This window comes from Dama dama, chromosome 4, assembly GCF_033118175.1.
Source record: "Dama dama isolate Ldn47 chromosome 4, ASM3311817v1, whole genome shotgun sequence".
Classification (NCBI taxonomy): domain Eukaryota; kingdom Metazoa; phylum Chordata; class Mammalia; order Artiodactyla; family Cervidae; genus Dama; species Dama dama.
Window position 1 is genome coordinate 55,319,592 of NC_083684.1, and position 25,553 is coordinate 55,345,144.

Below are 25,553 nucleotides of genomic sequence, written 5' to 3' on the forward strand. Positions count from 1 at the left end.
AGGGAGGGGTGGAGTTTGACCTCCGGCCAGAGGGGCTGAGGTTGGATCCCTGTGAACTGACCTGATGTTACACTTCAATTTAAACACACACATACGCGCGCGCGCGCGCGCACACACACACACACACACACACACACACACACACATCCTCCCACACACACGAAGCTGCTGATCCTCCGTGGAGAACGGACTTTGTGATGCCAGGGGGTGCTCCCCCACCCTCCACTGCCCTTTACTCCCCTCCCCCCGCCCCCAACTCCCCAGGGGCTAGGTCACTCTGGACCTTGCTACTTCCTGTTCCTGACTGCCGCAGTTCAGAGGCTATGGAGCTCTGGAAGAAGCTGAGGCAGGCTGGACTGGTGCCCCCAGGGCTGGGCCCACCCCCGCGGGCCCTGAGGGGAGTCCCCCCAGCGGAGAAGGCGGGTCAGACCCTCGCGTCCCCAGGGGCTGGCGCTGGAGGTGCCAGGGAGAGTCTGCTGTGGATCTGGGAGGAGCTGGTGAGTGAGGGGTTCAGAGGAATCAGAGATGGGGGAGTGGGGAGTGGATAAATGAATGGGGATGAATGAAAATAAAAGATGCCAGAGACTGAAAGACAGAAAGTGAGAGACAGGAACAGAGAAATAGAGGCAGAGACAGATACACACAAAGTGAGACGGAGACAGATAGAGACACAGAAAGACACTAAGAGTGACAGACAGTAATAGAGACAGAGAGACCCAGAGGCAGAGAGACAAGAGATGGAAAGCAGAGACTGAGAGCCAAAGACGGGCTCATATTAAATCTGAAAGACGGAGATGGAGAAAGTCAAAGGCAGGGGCAGAGAAATAGAGACAGACAGAAAGACAGGATCTAGAAAGACAGAGAGGGAGACAGCCAAGTAGAGACAGAGAGATGGAGACAGATAACAAGAGAGGGGACCTAATAAGAGAGACGGAGACTAAGATCAGGACACACAGAGAGAACAAGAGAGGCGGAGAAAGCGAGGGACAGTGAAATGCAGAGACCATGACCGTGGGAGACAGGACAGAAGCAGGCTGACAGAGTCCAGGGACACGGTGAGGGTCCCACCCGTATGCTGTGGGCCAGGACTGTTAAAGAAAAAGATGACACCTGTTAAAGATGGCAAGGCTGTAGGTATAAAGACCCACTGTGATGGGATTTTGTAGTAGAGGAGAGAGATTGGGCTGAACTTTGAATATAGCATGGGCAATTGGGAATTGACAGCCAAGGAGCAGAGTCAGAGGATAGAACATTCCTAAGAGGCTGGGGTGTCCCTGGAGGTCTAGTAGTTAAGCCTCAGAGAGGTTCCAATGTAGGGGATTTGGGTTCGATCACTTCCGGGGTAACTAAGGTCCCACATGCCAAGTGGCACAGCCAAAAGGGGGGAAAAAAGGAAAATTCCTAAGAGGCAACCTCAGGGGTGAGGGGGGAGTCTGGCTAAACTGATCTAGCAGGATTCTTGCTGAAGGCAGGCCAGGGTGATCAGCCATCACCTGGGGGATGGGGGAGTGGGGAGGATGAGGAATCTGATCAGATATGGAAGAGGGTGTTGTTAGCCTTTTAGTCGAGTCCAACTCTTTACGACCCCATGAACTGTAGCCCGCCAGGCTCCTCTGTCTATGGAATTCTCCAGGCAAGAATACTGGAGTGGGTTGCCTTTCCCTTCTCCAGGGAATCTTCCCGACCCAGAAATTGAACCAGGGTCTCCTGCATTGCAAGCAGATTCTTTACCATCTGAGCCACCAGGGAAGCCCAAAACATACAAAGAGGGGGATTCTTGCTAAAACTGGATTTTACTGATACAAGGAAGTACTGATGGACCCCGGAAAATGTGCAGGATCCTGACTAAAGTTTGGTTAGGCAAAGAATCTGTGTTGGTACTTGAGCTGGGAGCTGCTCCCACTCAGGTTTCTAGGCAGAGGCACACTAACCCTTTGCCGTCTGGAGTGGCACGCCCATGACTGCCCCTTCCCACCCCAGGGGAACCTCCGCCGAGTGGATGTCCAGCTGCTGGGCCAGCTGTGCAGCCTGGGACTGGAGATGGGGGCACTGCGGGAGGAACTGGTGGCCTTCCTGGAAGAGGAGGCAGAGGAGAACACCGAGGAAGAGGAGGAGGAGAACAGAGAGCTGGAAGGGAAACTGGAGGGGGCCTCCAGTCCAGTCCCCGGCCACCACCGCCCCCCTGACTTTGAGATGACTATCTGAGGTCCTGCCAGTGTGCTTCCAGTGGACACGTGAATGATACGCAAATTTATGTAAGAAGGCAGGGGAAGGGAGGGATTTGCAGGTCAAATTGACCTGCAGATGTCCAATTTGGTACTGTCATTTGCTCCTTGAGCAAGTGCTTTCTCTGAAAGTGTCTGAGAGGAGATTGAGGGGTGGGTCCCTGAATGGTGGGTGTGTTTCTAGATGCTGTGGGAGGTTTGCAGAGAAACTCTTGGTGTCTTTGCAAATATGATGTACAGGTAGCTGTTAAGCACTTGGAAAGTGGCTAGCTCTGAGGTCTGCTGTAAGTGCTGAATTTCCAAGCTGGGTTTGATAAAAAGAATATTCAGTATTTCAATAATTGTAAAAATTAATTATATTTTGAAATGATAATATTTGGGGTATGTTGGGATAAATAAAACTATGACTAAAGCTAATTTCACCTGTTTATTTGTAAATTTCTTTTACTGTGGTAAAACACAGAACATAAAAGTTACCCTCTTAACCATTTTTAAAGGGTCGGACACAACTTAGTGACTAAACCACCACCAAAGGGGAGGTCAGAGTGCCTTTCTCCTATCTGTTGTTTTTGTGTTTGTATTTTTTAAAATAATATTTATTTATTTATTTTTGGCTCTGCTGGGTCTTCCTTACTGCGTGGGCTTTTCTCTAGTTGCAGCGAGCAGGGGCTACTGTCTAGCTGCAGTGTACAGGTTTCTCTTCTTTTGGAGCACGGACTCTCAAGCATGCTTCAGTAGTTTCAGCGTGTGGACTCAGGAGTTGGCAGTTCTGGGCTCTAGAGCACAGGCTGAATAGTTGTGGTGAACAGGCTGAGTGATCTTCAAGCATGTGGGATCCTCCCAGATCAGGGATCAAACCCGTGTCTCCTGCCTTGGCAGGCAGATTCTTTACCACTGAGCCACCAGGGAAGTCCTGTGTGTTATTTTTAAATTAAATTTAATTTGTTTATTATTTTTGGCTGTGCTGGGTCTTTGTTGCTGCACGGGCTTTTCTCTAGTTGCAGAGAGCAGGGCTACTCTCTAGTTGCGGTGCATGGACTTATTGCCGTGGCTTTTCTTGATGCAGAGCACCGGCTCTAGGGCACACGGGCTTCAGTAGTTGCGGCTCCTGGGCTCTAGAGCACAGGCTGAATAGCTGTGGTGCACGGGCTTCGCTGCTCCAAGGCATGTGGGATCGTCCCAGACCAGGGATCCGAACCTGTGTCTCCAACATTGGCAGGTGGATTCTTAACCCCTGAGCCACCAGGGAAGCCCTCCTTGTAACTATATTTTAAAATTTACAGTTCAGTAGTGTGAAATACATTCATGTTGTGGTGTGAATGTGTTTTCATCTTGCAAAACTGAAAAGGTACCCGTTAAACAACAACTCCTCATCTGCCCACTCCCAGCCCCTGGCAACCACCCTTCTGCCTTGTCATTATGAATTTGCCGACTCTACGAACCTCATGTAAATGGGATCACACAGTATTTGTCTTTTCCTGACTGGTTTGTTCATCCATGTTACAACATGTATCAGAATTTCCTTTCTCTTTGAGGCTGAATAATATTTCATTTTATGAACAACCACATTTTGTTTATTTGTCAATGGGCACTTGGGTCATTTCTAGCTTTTGGCTATGGTGAACAGCATCGCTGTGAACAAGGGTGTTCAAATATCTGTCCAAGTCTCTGCTTTCTTTTTTTAAATATATATATATTTGACTGTTCCAAGTCTTAGTTGTGGCCTGTGAGGTTTAGTTCCCTTACCAGGGATCAAACCTGGGCTTCCTGCATTGGGAGCACAGAACCTTAGTCACTGGACCATGAGGGAAGTCTTTTTTTAAAAATCTGGGTATATACTCAGAAGTGAGACTGCTGGACTGTGGGTGATTCTGTTTAATTGTTTGAGAAGTGCTGTGCTGTTGGCTCTACCATTTGCCATCCCCACGACCACAACCACGATCCCCATCCCCATGATCAGTGCACAGTGGCTCCAACTTTCTACCTCCGTAGAAAGGTTTTTTAAAAAAAATATTTTGTTATTGTTATTTTATTATTTTTATTTTTTGGCTGTGCCCCGAGGCTTGTGGTACCTTACTTCCCAACCAGGGATCAAACCTATGCCCCCTGCGTTGGAAGTTCGGAGTCTTAACCACTGGACCACCAGAGAAGTCCTTTGCCAACACCTGTTATTTTCTTTTTTTTCTTCATGATAGCCATCCTAATGGGTGTGAGGTGGTACCTCGTTGTGGTTTTACTTTGCATTTCCCTAGTGATTGGGCGGCTCCCCTGGTCGCTCAGTCAGTTAAGAATCTGCCAGCAATGCCGGAGACCTAGGTTCGATCCCAGGAAGAGCCCCTGGAGGTAGGGCATGGCAACCCACTCCAGGATTCTTGCCTGCAGGATCCCCAGGGACAGAGGAGGCTGACGCGCTGCAGTCCCTAATGATTAGAGATGTTGAGCATCTTTTCTTGTGCTAATTCACTCATTTCTTATATACATTTAAAAATATGGCTGCTAGAAAACTTAAAATTACATAAGTGGCTCCCACTGTATTTCTCTTGCGCCGCACTATTTCAGATATTTGAAAATGGAATGTGGGTGTGAGCAGATGAGCCGCGAGGCGTCATCCGTGTTCCCTGACGCGATGCAAATGCTTCACAGCGCCACCTGCAGGAGATGGGCAGGTATCTGCAGATAGCAGCCCAAGAGAAGTAGGGCTGCTTCTGTTAACTCCTGCCTGTCTACATTCTTAGAAGAGATGCCCAGGGAGGCAGCTCTCCGATGGGGGCGATTTGGGAAGGAAAGCTTACTATTCAAGAACTGCAAGGGGACTTCCTTGGTGGTCCAGTGGTTAAGAATCCACCTTGCAACGCAGGGGACTCAAGTTTGATCCTTGGTCGGGGAAATAAGATCCCACATGCCAAGGAGCACCTAAACCCAGGCGCTGCAACTACGGGGCCTGCGTGCCACAACTAGAGAGTCTGTGCGCAGCAATGAAAGATCCTGAATGATGCAATGAAGACCCAATACAACCAAATTAAAAAATCAATACTAAAAAAAAAAAGAACAGCATGTCCGGTAGCCCCTGATGTCTGGGTGGGAGTTGCTCTGGGCCATGTCCTGGGTCATAGAGGTGACATCTATGGGGGAGTCACCTTCATCAAACACTCAGGGAGTTTGGGTGGGTGTGGGCAGCACCCCCTCCTCTGGTATGGTCCTCAAGGCCACACTTACTGAGCTACATCCAACAATGACCAAGTAAGCACCAAATTTGCCCTTCCAAGTGCTCAGCCCAGCAAGGGGGGCACCCCCTTAACACATAGAAATAGCCAAAAAATAAAAATAAAAAACAAATAAAAAAAGAAATAGCCAAGACGAACAGGGCTGGGATGGGGGAAGGCACAGACAGAGGGGTCAGGGCTAGGATGGGGGAGCCCAGACTCTCACATCTGCCAACATCTCACTTCTCTGGGAATATCCTCACTCCCAACTAGAAAGATAGTAACTCTCCTTGCTTTTTCACTTGATGCCAGGCCCTGTTTGCCCACTGTTATACTGTACTACTGCACTTTTCAAGGCTCTATACTGTAAGATTAGAAATGTTTTCTTCATTTTTTGTGTTTGCTTTCTATTTGTTAGTTGTGTGGAAAGTATTATAGACCTATTACAGTCCAGTGCTATCTAGCCAATTGTGTTAGTTGGGTACCTGGGCTAAATTTGTTGGACTTATGAACAAATTAGACATATGAATATGCTCTTGGAATGGGACTTGTTTGCATGTAGGGAACTTACTGTACTGAAATTGAATCAGTTATTTATTTATTATTATTTTTTGCTGCACTGCATGACTCTCAGGATCTTAATTTCCTCAGCAGAGATTGAACCTGGGCTCTTGGTAGGGCAAGTGCAGAGTCTGAAAGATGGACCACTGGACTGTCGGGGAATTCCCCGAATCAGTATCTTAAAAACTTCCAACAAACAAAAGTCTACATTTAAAGAAGAGCTAATACTTACCCTTCTGAAACTATTCCCAAAAATTGCAGTGGGAGGCATGCTTCTGAACACCTTCCATGAAGCCAGCATCATACTGATACCACAACCAGAAAGAGACATCACACACAAAAAAGATAATTACAGGTCAATATCACTGATGCACACAGATGCAAAATTCTGCAACAAAATAGTAGCAAACAGAATCCAATGATACATTCAAAGTATCTTACATCATGGTCAAGTGAGATTTATCCCAGAGATGCAATGATTTTTTAATATCTGCAAATCAGTCAATAAGAATAAAAGCCATATGATCATCTCAAGAGATGTAGAAAAAGCTTTTGATAAAAATTTTCAACTTAATGAAGGTTGTATTGAACTTCCCCGGTGGTACAGTGGATAACAATCTGCCTGCTGATGCAGGGGACAGAGGTTTGATCCCTGGTTAGAGAAGATTCCACATGTCTCGGGCAACTAAAGCACGGAAGGCATTAAAGCCACCAGCTTGGGACATAACATTGTTTTCCTTCTCCTTTGGCTCCTATCCAGAGCAATTTCCTTCTGATAATTTGACTCCTGTGAAGGCTGTCTGGCTGTGGTCAGTGAGTGGCGTCTGAGAGCCTGAACTTGTGTTCAGAGGGAGCTGGGGGGTCACAGAACAGGACAGGCCAGCAGGAGGTCACATATGTGCATCTCCTGGGGGCTATGAAGGATGTGGCTGAATGCACGCTAGCTCAGCTGCCCCTGAAATCCCTGTTTTCTTTGGGTTATAATATTACTTTATTTTGAGATGCTGCAGGGTTTCTGCAGCATTGGGCTTTGTTTGGAAATTCAGAGAATCCTCCAATGGCAAGCTTGACTGTGCCAAAAAATAATCAATGAAAACCCGAGTGTTTGAGATATTCTGAAAGCAAGTCACAGATGTCCCTGGTTTGCATCATCCTCTAACCCAGGGGTCCCCAAACTCTGGGTCGAGTAGACTGATATCTCCTACAGATCAGCAGCAGCATTAGATTAGAAATAAAGTGCACAATAAATGTAATGTGTTTGAATCATTCAGAAACCATCCCCCCAAACTCTGGCCCATGGAAAAATTGTTCAGTCGCTCAATGGTGTCCAACTCTGCTACCCCACGAACTGCAGCATGCCAGGCTCCCCTGTTTAAAAATAGAAAAACCAGGAGCTGTTTTTCTATTGCTCTAGAGGCATGGCCTTGCTCCTAGGACTCTGCACTTCTGCTTTCTTATTAGGTCCTGCCAGAGGCTCCATAAAGCATCTTTCAAAGAGATACAAGATACAATAATGTACCCTCCTTCCGGAGTGTGGTCCAGCATGCCTGTAGTACTGGAGACTTGAGAGATCAGAGACACGGATAGTACCTGAGGCCATGAAACTCTCAGGCTTCATTGTCTTCTTATTTGTTTGTTTTAAAATTTTATTTATTTGGCTGCCTTGGGTCTTAGTTGTGGGATTTGGGATCTAGTTCCCTGATGCAGGATCGAACCTGGGCCACCTGCATTGGGAGCTCTGACTCTTAACCACTGGCCCACCAGGGAAGTCCCTGTTGGTTTGTTTTAAAAAACTTTTATTTTAAAATTTATTTTTGGCTATGCTGGGTCTTTGTTGCTGTGTGTGGGCATTCTAATTGCAGAAAGTGGGGGCTACTCTTCATTGCAGTGCTCTGGCTTCTCATTGTTGCAGAGCAAGAGCTCTAGATGATGAGTTTCAGTGGTTGTGGCTCATGGGCTTAGTTGTTCCTAAGCATGTGGGATCTTCTCAGACCAGGGCTCAAACCCGTGTTCCATGCGTTTAAAAATTCCTAATCACTGGACCACCAGGGAAGTCCTCCACTCACATTTCTGACCCAGGTGCTACAAATTCAGAATCTCATGACTTCCTCAGATTGGGTGTTTTGCTAGAATAACTCATAAACTCAGGAAAATACTCTGCTTATGATTAATATTATTATAGCAAGAGCCACAATTTGGAAGCAGCAAAAGGGAGAGCTCTAGGTCAAAGACAGGGTAGGTTCCACATGCAAGCTCCCCCATGTCCTCTCCCCATGGAGTCAGGACATATCACCCTCAGCCATGCTGAAGCAAGCTCATTGGGTCATTGGTGTTCAGACCGTTCACTCAGGTTTTATCACATCAGCAGGTGTGACTGAATCATGGGTCATGATATTGAACTCAGTGTCTACCCCTACTTCCATCCTTAGATGACAGGCTGGCCCAAAGCTTCATCTCCTAATTGCAAGGTTGGTCACTGGGATGACTGGGCCCCCATGCTGAGCCATAGTGTTGGCATGAACTCTGAAGGGGTCCAGGAACTCCTGAATACCAAAGATAGTCCTATAACTTGGAAAATTACAGGACCAGGGGCAATGACTTGACAAGTTTTTTATTATACTGCACTGTTATTTGTAGTCCCCATGTTGACCTTCATGCATGCTCAGTCACTCAGTTGTGTCCAACTCTTTGAGACCCTATGGACTGTAGTCCATCAGGCTCCTCTGTCCATGGAATTTCCCAGGCAAGAATACTGAAGTGGGTTGTCATTTCCTCCTCCAGATGATCTTCTTGATGTAGGAATCGAACCCATGTCTCCTGCATCTCCTGCATTGGCAGGCAAATTCTTTACCACTGAACCACCTGGGAAGTCCGCTGCCATGCTGACACACTCTCCGTATTCAGATTTGTGGTCCATTATCACATGACTCCCTAGATCCTGACTCAGAAGTATGCTGCTTTTGGTCCTGGTCATTGGGCTTCCCTGGTGGCTCAGAGGGTAAAGCGTCTGCCTACAATGCAGAAGACCTGGGTTTGATCCCTGGGTCAGGAAGATCCCCTGGAGGAGGAAATGGCAACCCACTCCAGTACTCTTGCCTGAGAAATCCCATTGACTGCAAAGCCTGACAGGCTACAGTCCATGGGGTCGCAAATAGTCGGACACGACTGAGTAACTTTACTTCACTATACATATTAGCCACATTCTATGGGTCCTTGGAGGTTTATTCCCTTTTCTCCCTTTTGCCACACTAATAATTTCTATTTGGGGATTTTGAGATTTGATGACCAAAGGAGGCTAGGGACAGTCTTGTGAGGAAGCTGTTGTCTTTTTTTTTTTTTTTTTTAATACATTTATTTTTCTGTCTATTTTGGCTGAACTGTGCAGTTTGCAGGATCTTAGTTCTGTAACCAGGGATTGAACCTGGTCCTCAGCAGTGTAAGGCTGTGTCCTGACCACTGGAACCATAGAAATTCCTGAAACTGAGTAGAACTGAGGCAGAAGGTAGATGCCTCCTCTCCACTCCCCCCTCACCCCAGGGTAAAGTGACTGGAGATTCACTCCCTATGAACCAAAGCTCCAAGACAAGAATAGCAGGACAATTAAGGGAGGAGGCTGGGCCCTTCGCAGACCACATATTTCTCATTCTCAAAGTTAGGAGACCTCCCTGACCTCACATGTACTAAAAGGCTCCTTGGAGGTCAAACGGGAGTATTGTTAACTAAGGCCAGGTTACCCACAGGTCCCTTCAGTAGAATCCATCATGGCTAAGAGATACATGTGCACATATGGGAGGATCCTGAGATATACCAAATACAGACTGTGAACCAGGCAAGTCAAAATGCTTGGCCAAAGAAAACTCAGAAGAAATGCCCCATGAAAGTAATTCAAACTGCCATAAGGGTGCAACCCTCACACACTGCACAATTGCACTCATCTCACACTAACAAAATAATGCTCAAAATTCTCCAAGCCAGGCTTCAACAGTACGTGAACCGTGAATTCCAGATGTTCAAGCTGGATTTTAAAAAGGCAGAGGAACCAGAGATCAAATTGCCAACATCTGATGGATCATCGAAAAAACTAGAAAGTTCCAGAAAAACATCTACTTCTGTTTTATTGACTATGCCAAAGCCTTTGACTGTGGATCACAACAAACTGTGGAAAATTCTTAAAGAGATGGGAATAACAGACCACCTGATCTGCCTCTTGAAAAATCTATATGCAGGTCGGGAAGCAACAATTAGAACTGGACATGGAACAACAGACTGGTTCCAATAGTGAAAGGAGTCTGTCAAGGCTGAATATTTTTATCCTGCTTATTTAACTTATATGCAGAATACATCATGAGAAATACTGGAAGCACAAGTTGGAATCAAGATTGCTGGGAGAACTATCAATAACCTCAGATATGCAGATGACACCACCTTTATGGCAGAAAGCAAAGAAGAACTAAAGAGCCTCTTGATGAAAGTGAAAGGTGAGAGTGAAAAAGTTGGCTTAAAACTCAACATTCAGGCTGATTCATGTCAATGTATGGCAAAAACCACTACAATATTGTAAAGTAATTAGCCTCCAAGTAATAAAAAAAAGACAAAACTCAACATTCAGAAAACTAAGATCATGGCATCCGGTCCCATCACTTCATGGCAAATAGATGGGGAAACAGTGGAAACAGTGACAGACTTTATTTTTGAGGGCTCCAAAATCACTGCACATGGTGACTGCAGCTATGAGATTAAAAGAAGTGTGCCCTTTGGAAGAAAAGCTATGACCAACCTAGAAAGCATATCAAAAAGCAGAGACATTACTTTGTCAACAAAGGTCCATCTAGTCAAAGGTATGGTTTTTACAGTAGTCATGTATGGACGTAAGAGTTGGACTATAAAGAAAGCTGAGTGCCGAAGAATTGATGCTTTTGAACCGTGGTGTTGGAGAAGACTCTTGAGAGTCCCTTGGACTGCAAGGAGATCCAACCAGTTCATCTTAAAGGAAATCAATCCTGAATGTTCATTGGAAGGACTGGTGCTGAAGCTGAAACTCCAATACTTTGGCCACCTGAGGCAAATAACTGACTCATTGGAAAAGACCCTGATGCTGGGAAAGATTGAAGGCAAGAGGAGAAGGGGATGACAGAGGATGAGATGGTTGGATGGCTTCACTGACTCAATGGACATGAGTTTGAGTAAACTCCGGGAGTTGGTGATGGACAGGGAGGCCTGGCGTGCTGCAGTCCATGGGGTCACAAAGAGTAGGACACAACTGAGCAACTGAACTAAACTGAACTGAGGGTGCAATACAGGGACTCTCCCTCTGAGTCTGCCCATGTGTCTATCCACAAGTACTATACTTTTTTCCTCTTAACAAATATTCTACCTGCTTTACTACTTTCCGTCTTGGTGGAAATTCTTTTATGCAGACCTGAAGGGCTAGGGCTTTTGTCACTGACCACAGGTCTAGTGGCTAGGATCTGGTGCTTTTACTGCTGTGACTTGGCCTCAGTCTCTGGGATCTCAGTCTCTTGAAGCTCCACTTCAAGCCATTGGAGGCTGAGGCCACCCGAGATCAGACAAAGGAGGAATCAAAGAGAGCCTCATATATTAAACTCCTAGATAGATTCTTTGAGTTTAAAAGAATCAATAGAAGAGGCACAGGCAGCGAGCCTTGTCCCAGCAAACAAAGCTACCAAGGCTGTCCTGCAAATTAAGGAGGATGGCAAATCCATTTCTGTAAAAAAAGTTCTCAAGGGAGAATATATAAAATACCTAAGTTTCAAATGAAACTAAAAGATGCTTGCTCCTTGGAAGAAGGGCTATGACAACCCTAGAGAGCATATTAAAAAGCAGAGACATCACTTTGCCGACAAAGGTCTATATAGTCAAAGCTATGGTTTTTCCAGTAGTTATGTACCGATGTGAGAGTAGGATCATAAAGAAGGTTGAGTGCCAAAGAATTGATGCTTTTGAATTGTGGTGTTACAGAACTCTTGAGAATCTCTTAGACAGCAAGGGGATCAAACTAGTCCATCCTAAAGAAAACCAGTCCTGAATATTCATTGGAAGTACTGATGCTGAAGCTGAAACTCCAATACTTTGGCCACCTCATGTGAAAAGTTGACTCATTGGAAAAGACCCTGATGCTGGGAGGGATTGGAGGCAGGAGGAGAAGGGGACAACAGAGGATGAGATGGCTGGATAGCATCACTGACTCGATGGACATGAGTTTGAGTAAACTCCGGGAGTTGGTGATGGACAGGGAGGCCTGGCGTGCTGCAATTCATGGGGTCGCAAAGAGTTGGACACAACTGAGTGACTGAACTGAACTGATGTACGGATGTGAGTTGGACCAAACAGAAGGTTGAGTGCCGAAGAATTGATGCTTTTGAATTGTGGTGTTGGAGAAGACTCTTGAGAATCTCTTGGTCAGCAAGGAGATCAAACCAGTCAATTCTAAAGAAAATCAACCCTGAATATTCATAGGACTGGTGCTGAAGCTGAAGCTCCAATACTTTGGCCACCTGATGTGAAGAACTGACTCATTGGAAGAGACCCTGATGCTGGGAAAGATTGAAGGTGGGAGGAGAAGGTGACGACTGATGATGAGATGGTTGGATGACATCACTGACTCAATGGACATGAATTTGAGCCAACTGCAGGAGATAAGTGAAGGACAGGGAAGCCTGGCGTACTACAGTCCATGAGGTCACAAAGAGTTGGACACAACTGAACAACAAATGTTTCAAGAGCCAGACTATTTCTAAACTCTTGGTTCTTTACCTTGGATTGTCCCGAGAGAGTATTTCAAGGTAAGTTTTCAAGGATTCATCTTTTGCAAACATATCCAAATACATTCCCCTTTAGCAGTCCTGTTTTGGCGATGAATAGCAAGCAATATGCTTGGATTAGAGGTCCTATTTCCACTCAAATGCAGTTTCTTATCTTCTGGCAACAAAACCATTTGCAGAGATTTGGAAATCATGAGCTTCCTAGGAGAGATAAGGTGTGTTTCGCCAAAAGTTTTACTTTCATTTTAGATTTGAAGGATTTGTTAACAAGAGAAATCACTCATTACACACACACACACACACAAAACAATTTCAATATTTAATAGTGGGTTATGTGACAATTTCAACATACAGTCATTAAACAAAGAAAAAAATAGAAATAATAGAGAAATGTAACCACATATACACCACCAAATTGGGCCAAAACCTACATCTAGACTTGAACAGCACCGGGAAGCCTCAAATAACAGCAATTTGGAGTCCCAGTTGGGAAAAAGGTCCCAGGCGGTGTATCCACCCCACGGGTGAGACTTCAAATTGCAGCTTTGGGGGCTCCCGCTTATATTCCCAGGCCACAAACTGATATTATCATCAGTTTATATGCAGAAGTGCAGCTCTGGTTTTTCTTTAACTTTTATAACGCTGTTCGTTTCACCTTGTAAGTCACAAGATTCCTTAGACCCCGGGGGACTGGCCAGGTCTCCAGGGGCTTAAGAAATTCCCAAGACTCACTCCCTTTCTTATCTAACGTGCTGCTTAACTTATTGGTAACAACTGGTACGCTTGTAGTTCAGGCATGTAGTTCAGGCAGGGTTCAGGCAAAGGCCAGAAGTTGGTCAGAGGCTTGCTCCCTACTTCTGAAACCTGAACAAGACTACCTCCATTTTAATTTCCCTAACAAGGCGCTATTCTCGTTCATCTGAAAGTAGCCTTTCAGATTGGCTGGTTGGTTACAGTCTCCTTTCAAGACCTGGTGTGCATTGTTGATGATGACGGGGTTGGGTTTGTGTAGGCGTCATAGCCGAGCCGAGCCAGCATGGTGGCGATCTGGACCATGTCCTGGGACACATCTCCAGGGATGTGGCCTGTCCACTTGGAAAGAGATTCCAGATCCACAGGCTTGATGACCTGGGCTGTGGATCACTCGATCTTGGATAGGGAAATGCCGCTGGGCTTGCTGATGAGGTCCTTGTCGCACAGGACAGTTCTGCTCCAGGTGGTGGCAAGGAGGTCAAGGATGAGCTAGAGGGAGCACCAGGGTGCAGCACCACCTGCTGTTAGTACAGAGGCAGGCACCTGTCCTTGCCCACCTCCATGCACAGGGCATACATCACCTCCACGGCCTGGCTGCACTTGGTGAGGCAGTTGTGCTAGCTGCCAAGGTTGAAGCTGGCAGTGGTGATGTTGCAGGTGACCCTGGAGTACGTGGAGGCCCAACTGTCCTGCACCACCAGCAGGGAGGAGGTGCAACAGGTAGACGGAAAACTTGAGTGTGGAGGGGTCTTTGTTGCAGAGGATGCCGACCGGCTTGCCGTGCTTGGCGATCACCTCCAGGTTGAAGGCCTGCATGGCCACATCCAGCACCTCATCAGTCATGCCCACCTCGTCCAACTGCAGCTTCTCCTGGCTGGACTTGGACCAGGCCTGCGACATGGCCAGCACATGGGAGATGATGTGGGTCTCCTTGCAGCACTGCCTCTTGGGGTGGGCATCCAGCATAGCACACAACAGCATGGTGTCCCCCCAGGGCAGGAATCCCAAGAAGATGAGCGACAAGGCCTTCCCATAGAGGTACTCCAGGTGGTCCATGCCCACTATGACCAGGTCCTCCAGGGCAGGCATTATTAATAGGCCAGGTGAGGGGATTTCATCTACTAGTTTCAATAGTGACCCGAGCATGACTATAATCTTTCTTTTAAAATAAATTTCCTCAGGGCCAAACAATTAGAGCCTTGGAGTGGAGAAATTTACCACAGTAACCCAAAAGTATTAGATGCAAATAATTGGTCAGAAACTCAACAATTGGGATCGATTTCTAAAAGTAGCATAAGATCATGCATATGATAGAAAAGCATTTGATCCAAATATAAAAGTCCAAGAAGTTAAGAAAACATTATAAATGATAAACCAGTAAATTTTCACATAGAAACCACAAAAATTATAACCATATTCACTCAGTCCTGTGAATATAACCAGTTCACTCAGTCCTTTTGTTAACATTCTATGAAGCCATCATGTTTTTCATTAGAATTTTTCAGTTTCTTACTCAGTTCAGCATTATGGTCTGAAAGTCAGAAACTTGTATTTATCCAAAAGTTCTTTCTATATATCTTCTTGAAGAGGAAGCGTTGTTGCAAAGGCATTGTAGTGAAACTGTGTCTATAATGACAAAAGAAGAAGGCATGTTTAAAATCTGATTACAGTGCAATTGACAAAGTAGCTTGGTTACTGCTGTGACATACAACACTTTCAGATAATAACTAGAATTATGGCTGATAACATTTTACTAGCATAGACTAGATTTTTAGGAACTCCATATAATCTCTAGAATATCTATATTATTACTAGCAACACTTATCACACAATCTAACCTAAGAAGATTTATTACTCATTTGATAATACTTCCCATGTAATTTAACCTACCAAATGAACCTAATTAGCTTAATATCTCTCTTTGTCCTGTTTCAGGGGCCCTTGGAAGCATCCCAGAGTTAGCTAGGGGTCAAGAAGACTTCATTAAAATTTGATTTAGGAAGTTTTGTTGAAAATATCAAAAGGGGTTAAAACACTAAATCAGACAGAATCATAGGTCAGTGTGAAACAATGGTTATTCACTTTGCCAACGGTGGTGGATGGTCACTTAGCTTGCTGGTATGTTACAATGAGCATATACTGAGGCTCAGGGTCTAGTGGAAGTCGACTCTGCCATCTTGGCCTTAGTTGGTTTTAACCACGTTTCATCATATCCTATGGCTATGTCATTCTTTTAAAGGTTGTGTTCTGCCCCCTTTCCTCCTATTTCATTCCTCCCTCAGAGATTTTATTCCCATATTCTTATGTGAAGCAGAGGGGCGATGGTGCATCTTCTCTACTGCTTCAAGGCTGAGTAGGGACATTGACCCTGCCTGTTAGAGAGTGAAAATCTCTGGATGCCTGATCTAGGGGCCCCAGGGGCAGGACAGGCTCCTTGTTTTTATCTGCATGGGCCAGAATCCCTGCCCAGTCACCATCCAGCGTGTGGAACTACTGTAACTGCTTCCACAGTCTTTCTATGAATCTTCTTGATGATGAAGCACTTCTTGGGATAGCATCAGAGTACAAAAGCATCTATAGATACTGAGGAGGAAAGACTTAAGAGGAATGGTTAAACATCTGATTACAGTGTAATCAATAAAGAAACTTGGTTACAGTAACCAGAATTACAAATGATTACATTTAACTTAACATACCAAATTTGTTGTTTTTCAGTCGCTACGTTATGTCTGACTCTGCAACCCCATGGACTGTAGCACACCAGGCTCATCTGTCTTCCACTTTCTCCCAGAGTCTGTTCAAATTCATGCCCACTGAATCAGTCTGATTCAACCATGTCACCCTCTGCTGCCCCTTTCTCCTTTTGCCTTCAATCTTTCCCAGCATCAGGATCTTTTCCAATGAGTCAGCTCTTTGAATCAGGTGGCCAAAGTACTGGAGCTTCAGCTTCAGCAACCAATCCTTCCAATGAATATTCAGGGTTGACTCCTAAATATTTTTCTTTAAGATACCTCAGGAAAGCTCTCAAGTATCTCAAGCTTAGCTGGAAATCAAAAGAACTTTAGTTAAAGCTTGATATTTGGAGAGCTTGTCAAAATGTTTTAAAATACTTGGTCAAATAAGATCTTCAGTCACTGTGATACAATATTTATTCCTCAACCAAAGTAACAAGAGATCTCAAAAGCAAATGCAAATCATTTAAAGGCAAAGAAACACAGTCTGTTGTCAAAGCAGCATTTCAAGAATACTTTGGAAGGATAAAACAAATCCAGTCTTGTTCTAGCCCATTTCTAACAAAATCCATTTACCCACTAAATTCATTCCAATCTTAGAAAATCCTGATCATGCATGACTCTTTTCAGTACTTTTTCATTTCTCGCACCTTCTCTTACTGAAAACACATAGCCTACTTTCCTTAAAAAGTTTTTTCCACATTGAGTTACTTTTCTTGTTGAAAATTTTGTAACAGATAGAATAAGATCTTATTTGACCTCTAGTAAACCTAAGTAGAACAGAAATATTATACTTCACATTGATGACTCTGAAGACATGTCTATATTAATTAGATTAACAAATAAGCATTAATACCATGTATTAATTTAATACAGAATATTTCCTAGTTCACATGAACTTGAAATTCAATTAGCTTAATTTCCTAGTGGCTCAGCTGGTAAAGAATCTGCCTGCAATGTGGGAGACCTGGGTTCGATCCCTGGGTTGGGAAGATCCCCTGGAGAAGGACCGGCTACCCACTCCAGTATTCTGGCCTGGAGAATCCCATGGACTGTATGGTCCATGGGGTCACCAAGAGTTGAACACATCTGAGTGACTTTCACTTTCACTTCAATTTCTCTTGTATTTAGAATTGTTTGATTAGTAAGCACTTACTTTTCTTTAAGTCAATTAAATTGAGCTCATTTATGAATTAACCTCTGCAATATTATCCAAAGAAAAAGACACATAGTGAGACATACATATATCCAGACAGACAGAGTGAGAGATCTAGCTTCATTTTCTAAACTTAGTCATGAAAAATCAGGTATCATAAAATTCACTAGTTTATAAATACCAGTTGGAATAGGTAAAAATTTTAAAGGCTTCTTCCTATTTTTCTCTGTCTCAGGAATTAGAGATGGTCTAAGTGTTTCTGAGAGCCCTAGTCTTAAGGCACAGGGAGGGAAAATCAAGTTCTCTAAGTAGGACTTGTTCCCTCAGAGTCAGAATTCTCAAAAGATGCTTGATTAAGCTTGCTTTTACTAACTGTATATGCAAAAAGAACCAGTTTTGGAATGAGTTTTTTAAGAGTTTGCCTAAATCAACTTTTTCTGGACTCTAAACAATACAGTGACCACACAATGTTATCCCACTTCACAAGGCAGAATGGGCATCACAAATCACAATGCAGAACACAAAGTATAAAATACACACAGGCCCAGCCGTCCTAATCAGACCCTCCCTTAGATACAAGACTGAAGTCTCCCAGAAAACCTCCTACTGAGACACAGAACTTCAGATCTGAGTGCTTCAGAGTAAATGGAAATATCTCAGGCCTTCAAAGAGTTCAAAGGGAGGATAGGAGGCCAGGCTGGAAGAAGGGAAGGAGAGACAAAAGGGGTGAACTTACAGATGTTTCTTGACACCTGCAAATGCCCAGGTGTTACAGGACTTTTCCCTCAGCTTCTAGGAAGGGGGGACGGGAACTCGGCCCTACCAGAGACCAGATACCAGACCAGAACCAGAATTCAAGTTCTCTGCCCACTGGAGGTGATCAGGCTCCCACACTCAGATCAAGCTGAGGCCCTTCAAACCGACTCCTGTATCCAGGACCAGAAGAAAAAAATGGTAGGATAGGAGAGGTTGAAAAGAGGAAAGAAACAGGGAAGGGGAAAGAAGTCACTTTCTTTTTCCTTACCCTGTCAGGGCACTCTGGCCAGTTGTCTGCGTCAGGAGGAGATCAGGAACAAAAGGTTCCAGTTACAGCCACTGGATCTGGTTCATTGGTGGGTGAGCTGGTCTCCGAGTACCCCCAAGTGGTTAGGATGTCAGTTGTAATGAAGAAGAGGTCCCACCAGAGCTGACATTTGATGCAGGAAAGGGACCCCTTCCAGGGCCTGAGAGTGGGCTCTTGTGTAACCCTCAGAAATGAATTGTATGAGGAGACACACATGTTCACAAAGCAAGAGTCTTTCTTGGGAAGGGGCACCCAGGGGGAGAGCAGTGGGGAAAGGGAACCCAGGAGAACTGTTCTGCCACATGGTTCGAGTTCTCAAGTTTTATGGTAATAGGATTAGTTTCTGGGTTGTCTCTGGCCAGTCATTCTGACTTAGGGTCCTTCTTGGTGGTGCAAACATCGCTCAGCCAAGATGGAGTCCAGTGAGGAGGATTCTGGGAGGCTGGCAGGACATGTGAACCGGTGTCTCTCCTTCTGACCTTTCCTGAATTCTTCCAGTTGGTAGTAGCTTGTTAGTTCCACATTTCTTACCAGGACTTCCTGTTTTGAAATACATATGCAAATATTTACTATGGTGCCAGACCAGGGTAGGCAGTTTCAGTCTCTGTTTTCCCTAACACTTCAAGGACATGACAAAGCTTAACTTCAAGTTTCTCCTAAGAATATTAGAATGTTTCTGTTCTCCCAGGGTCAGTGTTCTTGGGCGGGGGGCGGGGGGGAAGATATTTTATCAAGCCAGATTTCTCTAACTGCACATGCAAAATGAGCCAGTTTTGGAATTTCAAGAGTTTCATCCCAATCAATTTTCTCCAGTGTCTAAAGAATATTGTGACCACACGATGTTAAAATATCTTTTCCTTACCTACAGGTTTATAACTACAAGTCAACCAGTCAGCCGAAATTTTTCTTAGGAGGCTGTCTGATGGAATCAAAGAAGCATTTTCCAATTTTGACCAGACATGAGTGAACCAAATACAAACCAGACCTCACCAGCTGATGAAAGCCTATAGCAGGGGAAGAAAAACAGAAAACATAAAGCTCAGAGTGGCTAATTCCAATTCCTGCTCAGCCTGTGGTTTTTGTCCAACTGGTCTCACAGGTGGAATTTCCAAAATGAAATACCCAGATGGAAGCTGAATGTTCCCCAGATGGAATTGAAAGTGTTGCTGAACCACACAAAGATGCCGGGATTCTTGGCCTCCAGAGGACAAGAATTCAATCCGGGGTCAGAGACGAGCCTTGATCACTCAGAGTTTTTTGTGTAATAAAGTTTTATTAAAGTATAAAGGAGATAGAGAAAGCTTCTGACATAGGCATCAGAAGGGGGCAGAAAGAGTACCCCCTTGCTAGTGTCAGCAATGGAATTATGTACTCTCTAATTAGTTGTTAGAGTGAATCAAAAGAATGCCGGGAGGTTGTAAAGACCTCACTAGACCTACTCCCATAATTTACACCTTAAGACAACAGGATTAGCCAGAAGGTTTTTCTAGAGACTGTCCTCAAGCAGGATACATTATTGTTATATAATCTTAAGGAATGTAGAGGGACAAAAAAGTTCGTCCTTTCTTCCTCCTTGAGAATTCCAGACCCCTCTCTCCTTGGGGACCCCTAGACTTCTTATCAACCTGCCGAGGAACTGACTCTCTTAGAATCAAAAGTTCCTCAGATGCACAAGTTGAAGGGGAAGCCACTTACCTCAGGTTGGGACTTGAACCCATGTGTTGGAACTCGAACCTCGAACCCAGCCAAAACCCATGGTCTTCCAGCTGAGATCACAGACCTGGTTTCAAGACATAAGGAAGCTCAGGTTCTTGATGTCTCATCACAGAAAGAATCCAGTGAGAGACAAAGTGATAGGTAAGAAGTGGATTTATTCATAGAGAAACACTCTCCACAGAGAGAGTGTGAGCCATTACAGAGGGCGAGCGCAAAGGCCTGGAAATGTGGTGTGGTTAGTTTTTATGGGCTGGGTAATTTCATGGACTAATAAGTGGTAGGATTATTCCAACAGTTTTGAGGAAGGGGAGGGGATTTCCAGGAGTTGGACCACGGCCCCCTTTGTGGTCTTTGATGTTTGACCTCAGAACTGTCATGGTACCTTTGGATGTGCCATTTAGCTTGCCGATGTGTTACAATGAGTTTATACCAAGGATCAAGGTCTAGTCAAGTTGACTTGTTGGCCATCGTGGACCCATTTGATTTTAATTAGTTTATGTTGTGCCCTCGGGCTATGTCAAAGGTTGTGCCCTGCTCTTTCTCCGTTTCAAAGGAGCCTCAGAATCAGGCTGGGGACTGACCCAGATGCTGGCCAAGGTGTCTCCATGTCCCCGATGCTTTCTCCTTCCTCCAAATAATTCTTTGGAGCAGAAAAATTCAGGCTGGCAGAGGCTGGAGAAAGAAACTTCTTTCTAGCAAAGGTGGCCTCCCTAGCTTCTAGGATGGTCCTCCCTCACCCTCCACTTCTGACTCAGCCCCCACTGCCTGGATGAGTACCTGGTATGATGAGCTCAGCCTTCTTGATAATGGTCCCAGGCAACCTGGCTGCTGAAGGAATCTTCCAACCCTCTGTCTTCTCAAAAGAGGCTGGCATGGAGGAATGACCTCGGAGAGTCTGGTCAAGCCAGGGGACCCCCGTGAGCTGCCCCTAAGTCAACCCTATACCGAACGTCCAATTTGTTGCCAAAATCCAGCCTCTGTACAGCGATGCGGGATGAAACCTTTAAGGAAGAGTTGGGTGAAGTAGAAAGAAATTAGCTTTACTGTTTGGCCAGGCAAAGAGGGCCACAGCAGGGAACGCCTTAAGCCTGTGTCCCAGCCTGGTGGTGGCACTGAGGAGTCTCACAGTGTTTACGGAGCCGTGGTCGGTGGTGAGGTAACCAAGAGGCAGCGTCATCAACCTTCTGGTTCCAAGCGGTCTGGGGTTGGCGTGCTTGTGGGCAACATACAGTTAACTTCCTCCACCTGGTAGGGGTTTCAGTATCTGCTAAACAGTTCACATATAAGGCACAGAACAGTATCTATAGACCTTGAGGAAGAACTAAATAAAGGTCCTTGACTTTGTCTACTGGCTGAAGTATTATTAGTTTGGCTTGTTTGACTGTTTTCCTTTTCTTTCTGCATTTTCTCACTTCTCTGATTAAATTCATGCTTTTAAAAAATTTTTTACTTTTTATTTTCTGGCCACATCGCACGGCAAGTAGGATTCTTGTTCCCCAACCAAAGATCAAACCTGCGTTCCCTGCAGTGGAAGTTCAGAGTCTTCACCCACTGGACCCCCAAGGAAGTCCCCAAATTTATTCTTTGATGAAAGTTTTTCTACAGACAAAAGGCAGGCGGAAGGCTTGGCTGGGGTTCTTTTCTGGGAAAGCCTCATAGGGTCCTGCCCGCTCACCATCAGCCCCTCCCCTGCTCTGCACCCGGCTGGAGTCTCAGTCAGCACAGAACCAGGCAGAAGACCACAGGACTGTTTCGTAATCGTTTACTTCCCCAGGGTCACGTCTATTCACTGCGAGAAAGGCAGAGTCCGTGTGTTGCTTATAACAGCAAAAGTTTGATTTCTAAATGTTTGCCAGTGTTGGAGGAAATCACAGTTTAGCGGCCAACACAGGAAGCCAAGCTGGTAATCTCTGTCTCCTGATCCTTGTTATCATGTTAGTCATGTCTCCCCAGTTTTAAATCAGTCCTCTCTCTTAGACAGTGGAGTCGGTATTTATAATTAATAAGGATATCCAAATCTCTACTGTTAACTTCCCTCAATGATGCGGCTTCTTAAAACAATAATACATGATGTCGTCTTCTAAGATTTTGCAAAGATAGCATAGAGTCCGAAGATATATAAGAAGAAATTAAACCATAATGACTTCTGCTGGTTGGCAACCAAACATCTTTTTAAAGATGTATATGATATTATTTTCTGAACAATTCACGTTTAACTGGTTGCTATCTTGTGTAGTACAAATATCAGCATCCCTTGGACTGGGCAACCCAACAGTTCAAGGTTTTCAGGGCTTGTTTCGTTCCATACATCATTAATTTATCTATAAGAAACCCACAGAAAATATATATTATGCATACAAACATAATATATATCTACTATATATTATATATTATATAATATGATATAAATCGTATATGTTATATACATGTGTGTGTGTGTGTGTTTACTCAGTCGCGTCTGACTGTGACCCCATAGACTATGTAGCCCACTAAGTTCCTCTGTCCATGGAATTTTCCAGGCAAGAATACTGGAGTGGGTTGTCATTTCCTACTCCAGGGGATCTTTGTGACCCAGAGATTCAACCTGCATCCTTGCATCTCCTGCATTGGCAGGCAGATTCTTTACTACCGTGTCACCTGGGAAACCCCATGTTATATATACATTTTTTTATTGTACATATTATTATAATATATATCAGACACTGGTATGTATCTGCTACATTATTTTGCTTTGACTTTCATTTTCTTTTCCATTGAGAGTTTTGTTCTTTTCATTACTTAAAATTTGTTTTCCCTAGGGGTATAGTTGATTTACAATGTTGTGTTAGCTTCAGGTATATAGCAAAGTGAGTCAGTTATACATATATCCACTCTTCTCTAGATTCTTCTTCCATATAGGTCATCACAGAGTACTGAGTAGAGCTCCCCGCGCTACAGAAGGCCGTTATTCCTCATCTATTTTATACACAACCTCAGGCTTCCAATTCATCCCTCCCCACTTTACCTCAGATAACCATAAGATTGCTTTCTACATCTATAATTTTGTTTGTTTTGTAGATAAGTTCATTTGTACCCTTTTTTCATTTCCCAGTTGGTGTGTTTTAGATACTTTTGGTTAGATAAAATGAAAGACTAAACATAATCTATTAAGTGGGAGAAAACAGCGGCAAATACTATATGATATCACTTACATGAGGAATCTAACAAAATACCACAAACTAGTATATGTAACAAAAAGCAGCAGACCCCTGGATATATTGAAGTAAATAGGGGTTTCCAGTGGGGGCGGTGGCTAAACATAGTGGAGAAGGAGTGGGAGGAACAAACCACCGCAGAAAGACAGGCAGGAGGATGAACTATACAATACGGGGATACAGCCACTATTTTGTGATAACTGTAAATGGAAAGTAACCTTTAATCATTCAGTGCACTTCGGTTGCTCAGTCGTGTCCAACTCTTTGCGACCCCATGGACTGCAGCAGGCCAGGCTTCCCTGTCCATCTGCATCAACTTCAATCATTATAAACAGTGAAATAAACGTTACATTAGATTTTTTTAAAGGGAGTTGAGTCTGGGGGAGCCGGGAAAGGGGGGAAGTGAGGGAGGCCAAAGGAGGAGGTCTTGCGGTGGGACTAGAGCATGGGCCGGAGGGCAGGGTTTCCAGGCTCCCGCTGGACCCGGCTGGGAAAGGCAGCGCTGCTCTGAGCTGGGCAGGGCATCCAGCATCTGGGGAAGCCCTGGAGGAAAGGGAATGTCCGTCTCTGGGCTTCAGATGTCCTGCGCTGAGTTTCCAAAGTGCTGAGATGTGTGAGGAAGTGAAACTAACTGAGACCACCGTGGCGGCTGAAGAGGAGCCAGAGCCAGGGGGAGAGGGGAGCGCGGGCAGAAGCATCCAGAACAGGAGGGCACAGGATGAGTGAGAATGACGAAGACTGTGGTAGGCAGAGCCCAGAAGGATCTAGAAAAGCCCGGAAGCGGCTCTAGGGGGCAGGGCATGAAGAGCGGGTTCCTGCCTTCGGGGAAGGGAAGGGAAAGCGGGGGTGAGGGCGGGGCCGCTTGTGCAGTTTCATTTCTCGAGGCAACAAGAGGCCTCAGTCTCATCTTCCGCTGTTGGAACCGCCAGCCACCAGGCCCCCCTTGGAAGCACAGAGCTTGTTGGGGTCCACACCGTCCACACTTCCCCTCCCAGAACGCTCCTTACACTTTGAGGGCTCCGCGGTGGCGTGGAGCTTCTCCTTCCCTCTGTTCTCGCCCAATTCTCTCCTTTGCCCGGAGCCCCACGCATCCCTGACTCCTCTCAAGGCCCCACGGCTCCTCGCCCTCCCCTCAGGTCGGGATCAGCCCGCCCCAAACTCCCAGGTCGGCACCCACAGGGCACATGCCCGTTAAAGGTTCATTTGGCATCCCGCCCCCCCCCCCCCACCGTTGGCCAGACCCCCAGATAGAGTGGGCAACTTCCTGGCCAGCCAGGCGCCCTTCCCCAGCAGACTGGGTGACCCTGCTGCGAAAGAGCATCCAGTCCAGGACACGACGGAAAAACCATTCCTCAAGGGAGAGGTCTGTTGGCTATATGGGGCCATCTGCATTCAGTCTTGAGGGGGAGGGCAGAGGAAACACACTTCTCCTCCAGGGACGGCGGAGCCCGGTGGGCTTCTGTCTACGGGGTCGCACAGAGTCGGACCCGACTGAAGCGACTTAGCAGCAGCAGCAGCAGCCCAGAAGTAACCGAATAAAGCCTGTGTTTCTCAAGGAGAGGGAACAAAATAAAAAGCCCAACCCGCCCCCCCCCCCCACCAAAAAAAAAAACAACAACAAAAAACCCAAACATAGTTCACAAAGATAGTATAGATCCCTAATGGATATATAAATAGAAATCAAGCCACAATCACTTCTGTTGGTTGGTTACCCATCTTTTCAAATATATATATGCTCTTATTTTTAAAAAAATTCATGTCCACCCAATAGTATGCCACCGAAACTATCTTGCGTAGTAAAAATATCAGTATCCCTTTGATAGGGTATGGGATCAACCAATTTAAGGCTTGCAGGTCTTGCTTCATTCCACATGTTGTTAAAATATCTTTTATAAATTTTGTTACCTCCTGTGTGAGAAGTTCAGCCAGCACCTGCTCTCAAACTTTCAAGACCTTGTCCATGATCAGCGAAACAAGTGACGGCATGGAGTGGGAGAAGGCGAGGGTGGGATGATCTGAGAGAACAGCATCAAAACATGTATATTATCAAGTGTGAAACAGATCACCAGTCCAGGTTGGATGCATGAGACAAGTGCTCGGGGCTGGTGCACTGGGATGACCCGGAGGGATGGCATGGGGAGGGAGGTGGGAGGGTGGGTCAGGATGGG

General features: G+C 45.3%; 1 protein-coding gene and 1 pseudogene across 3 annotated transcripts in view; one reads left to right on the forward strand and one right to left on the reverse strand.

Moving 5' to 3' along the window:
• The first annotated feature begins 276 nt into the window (after nucleotides 1-276).
• ERICH4 (glutamate rich 4) overlaps nucleotides 277-25,553 on the forward strand; it is a 257,702-nt gene continuing 232,425 nt past the window's right edge. Inside the window, exons 1-3 of one of the 3 annotated variants that reach the window (XR_009692407.1) lie at nucleotides 277-497; nucleotides 1,981-2,255; nucleotides 19,344-22,470. Coding sequence is in view for 1 of the 3 variants with exons in the window: in XM_061139386.1 (XP_060995369.1) it covers nucleotides 324-497; nucleotides 1,981-2,205 (399 nt within the window). In the remaining 2 variants the exon portion in view is untranslated. Of the gene's footprint in view, nucleotides 498-1,980; nucleotides 2,643-19,343; nucleotides 22,471-25,553 lie in introns of those variants that run through there. The other 2 variants (XR_009692406.1, XM_061139386.1) reach the window with 2 other exon arrangements.
• LOC133054409 (protein-tyrosine sulfotransferase 2-like) lies at nucleotides 13,083-19,327 on the reverse strand (annotated as a pseudogene).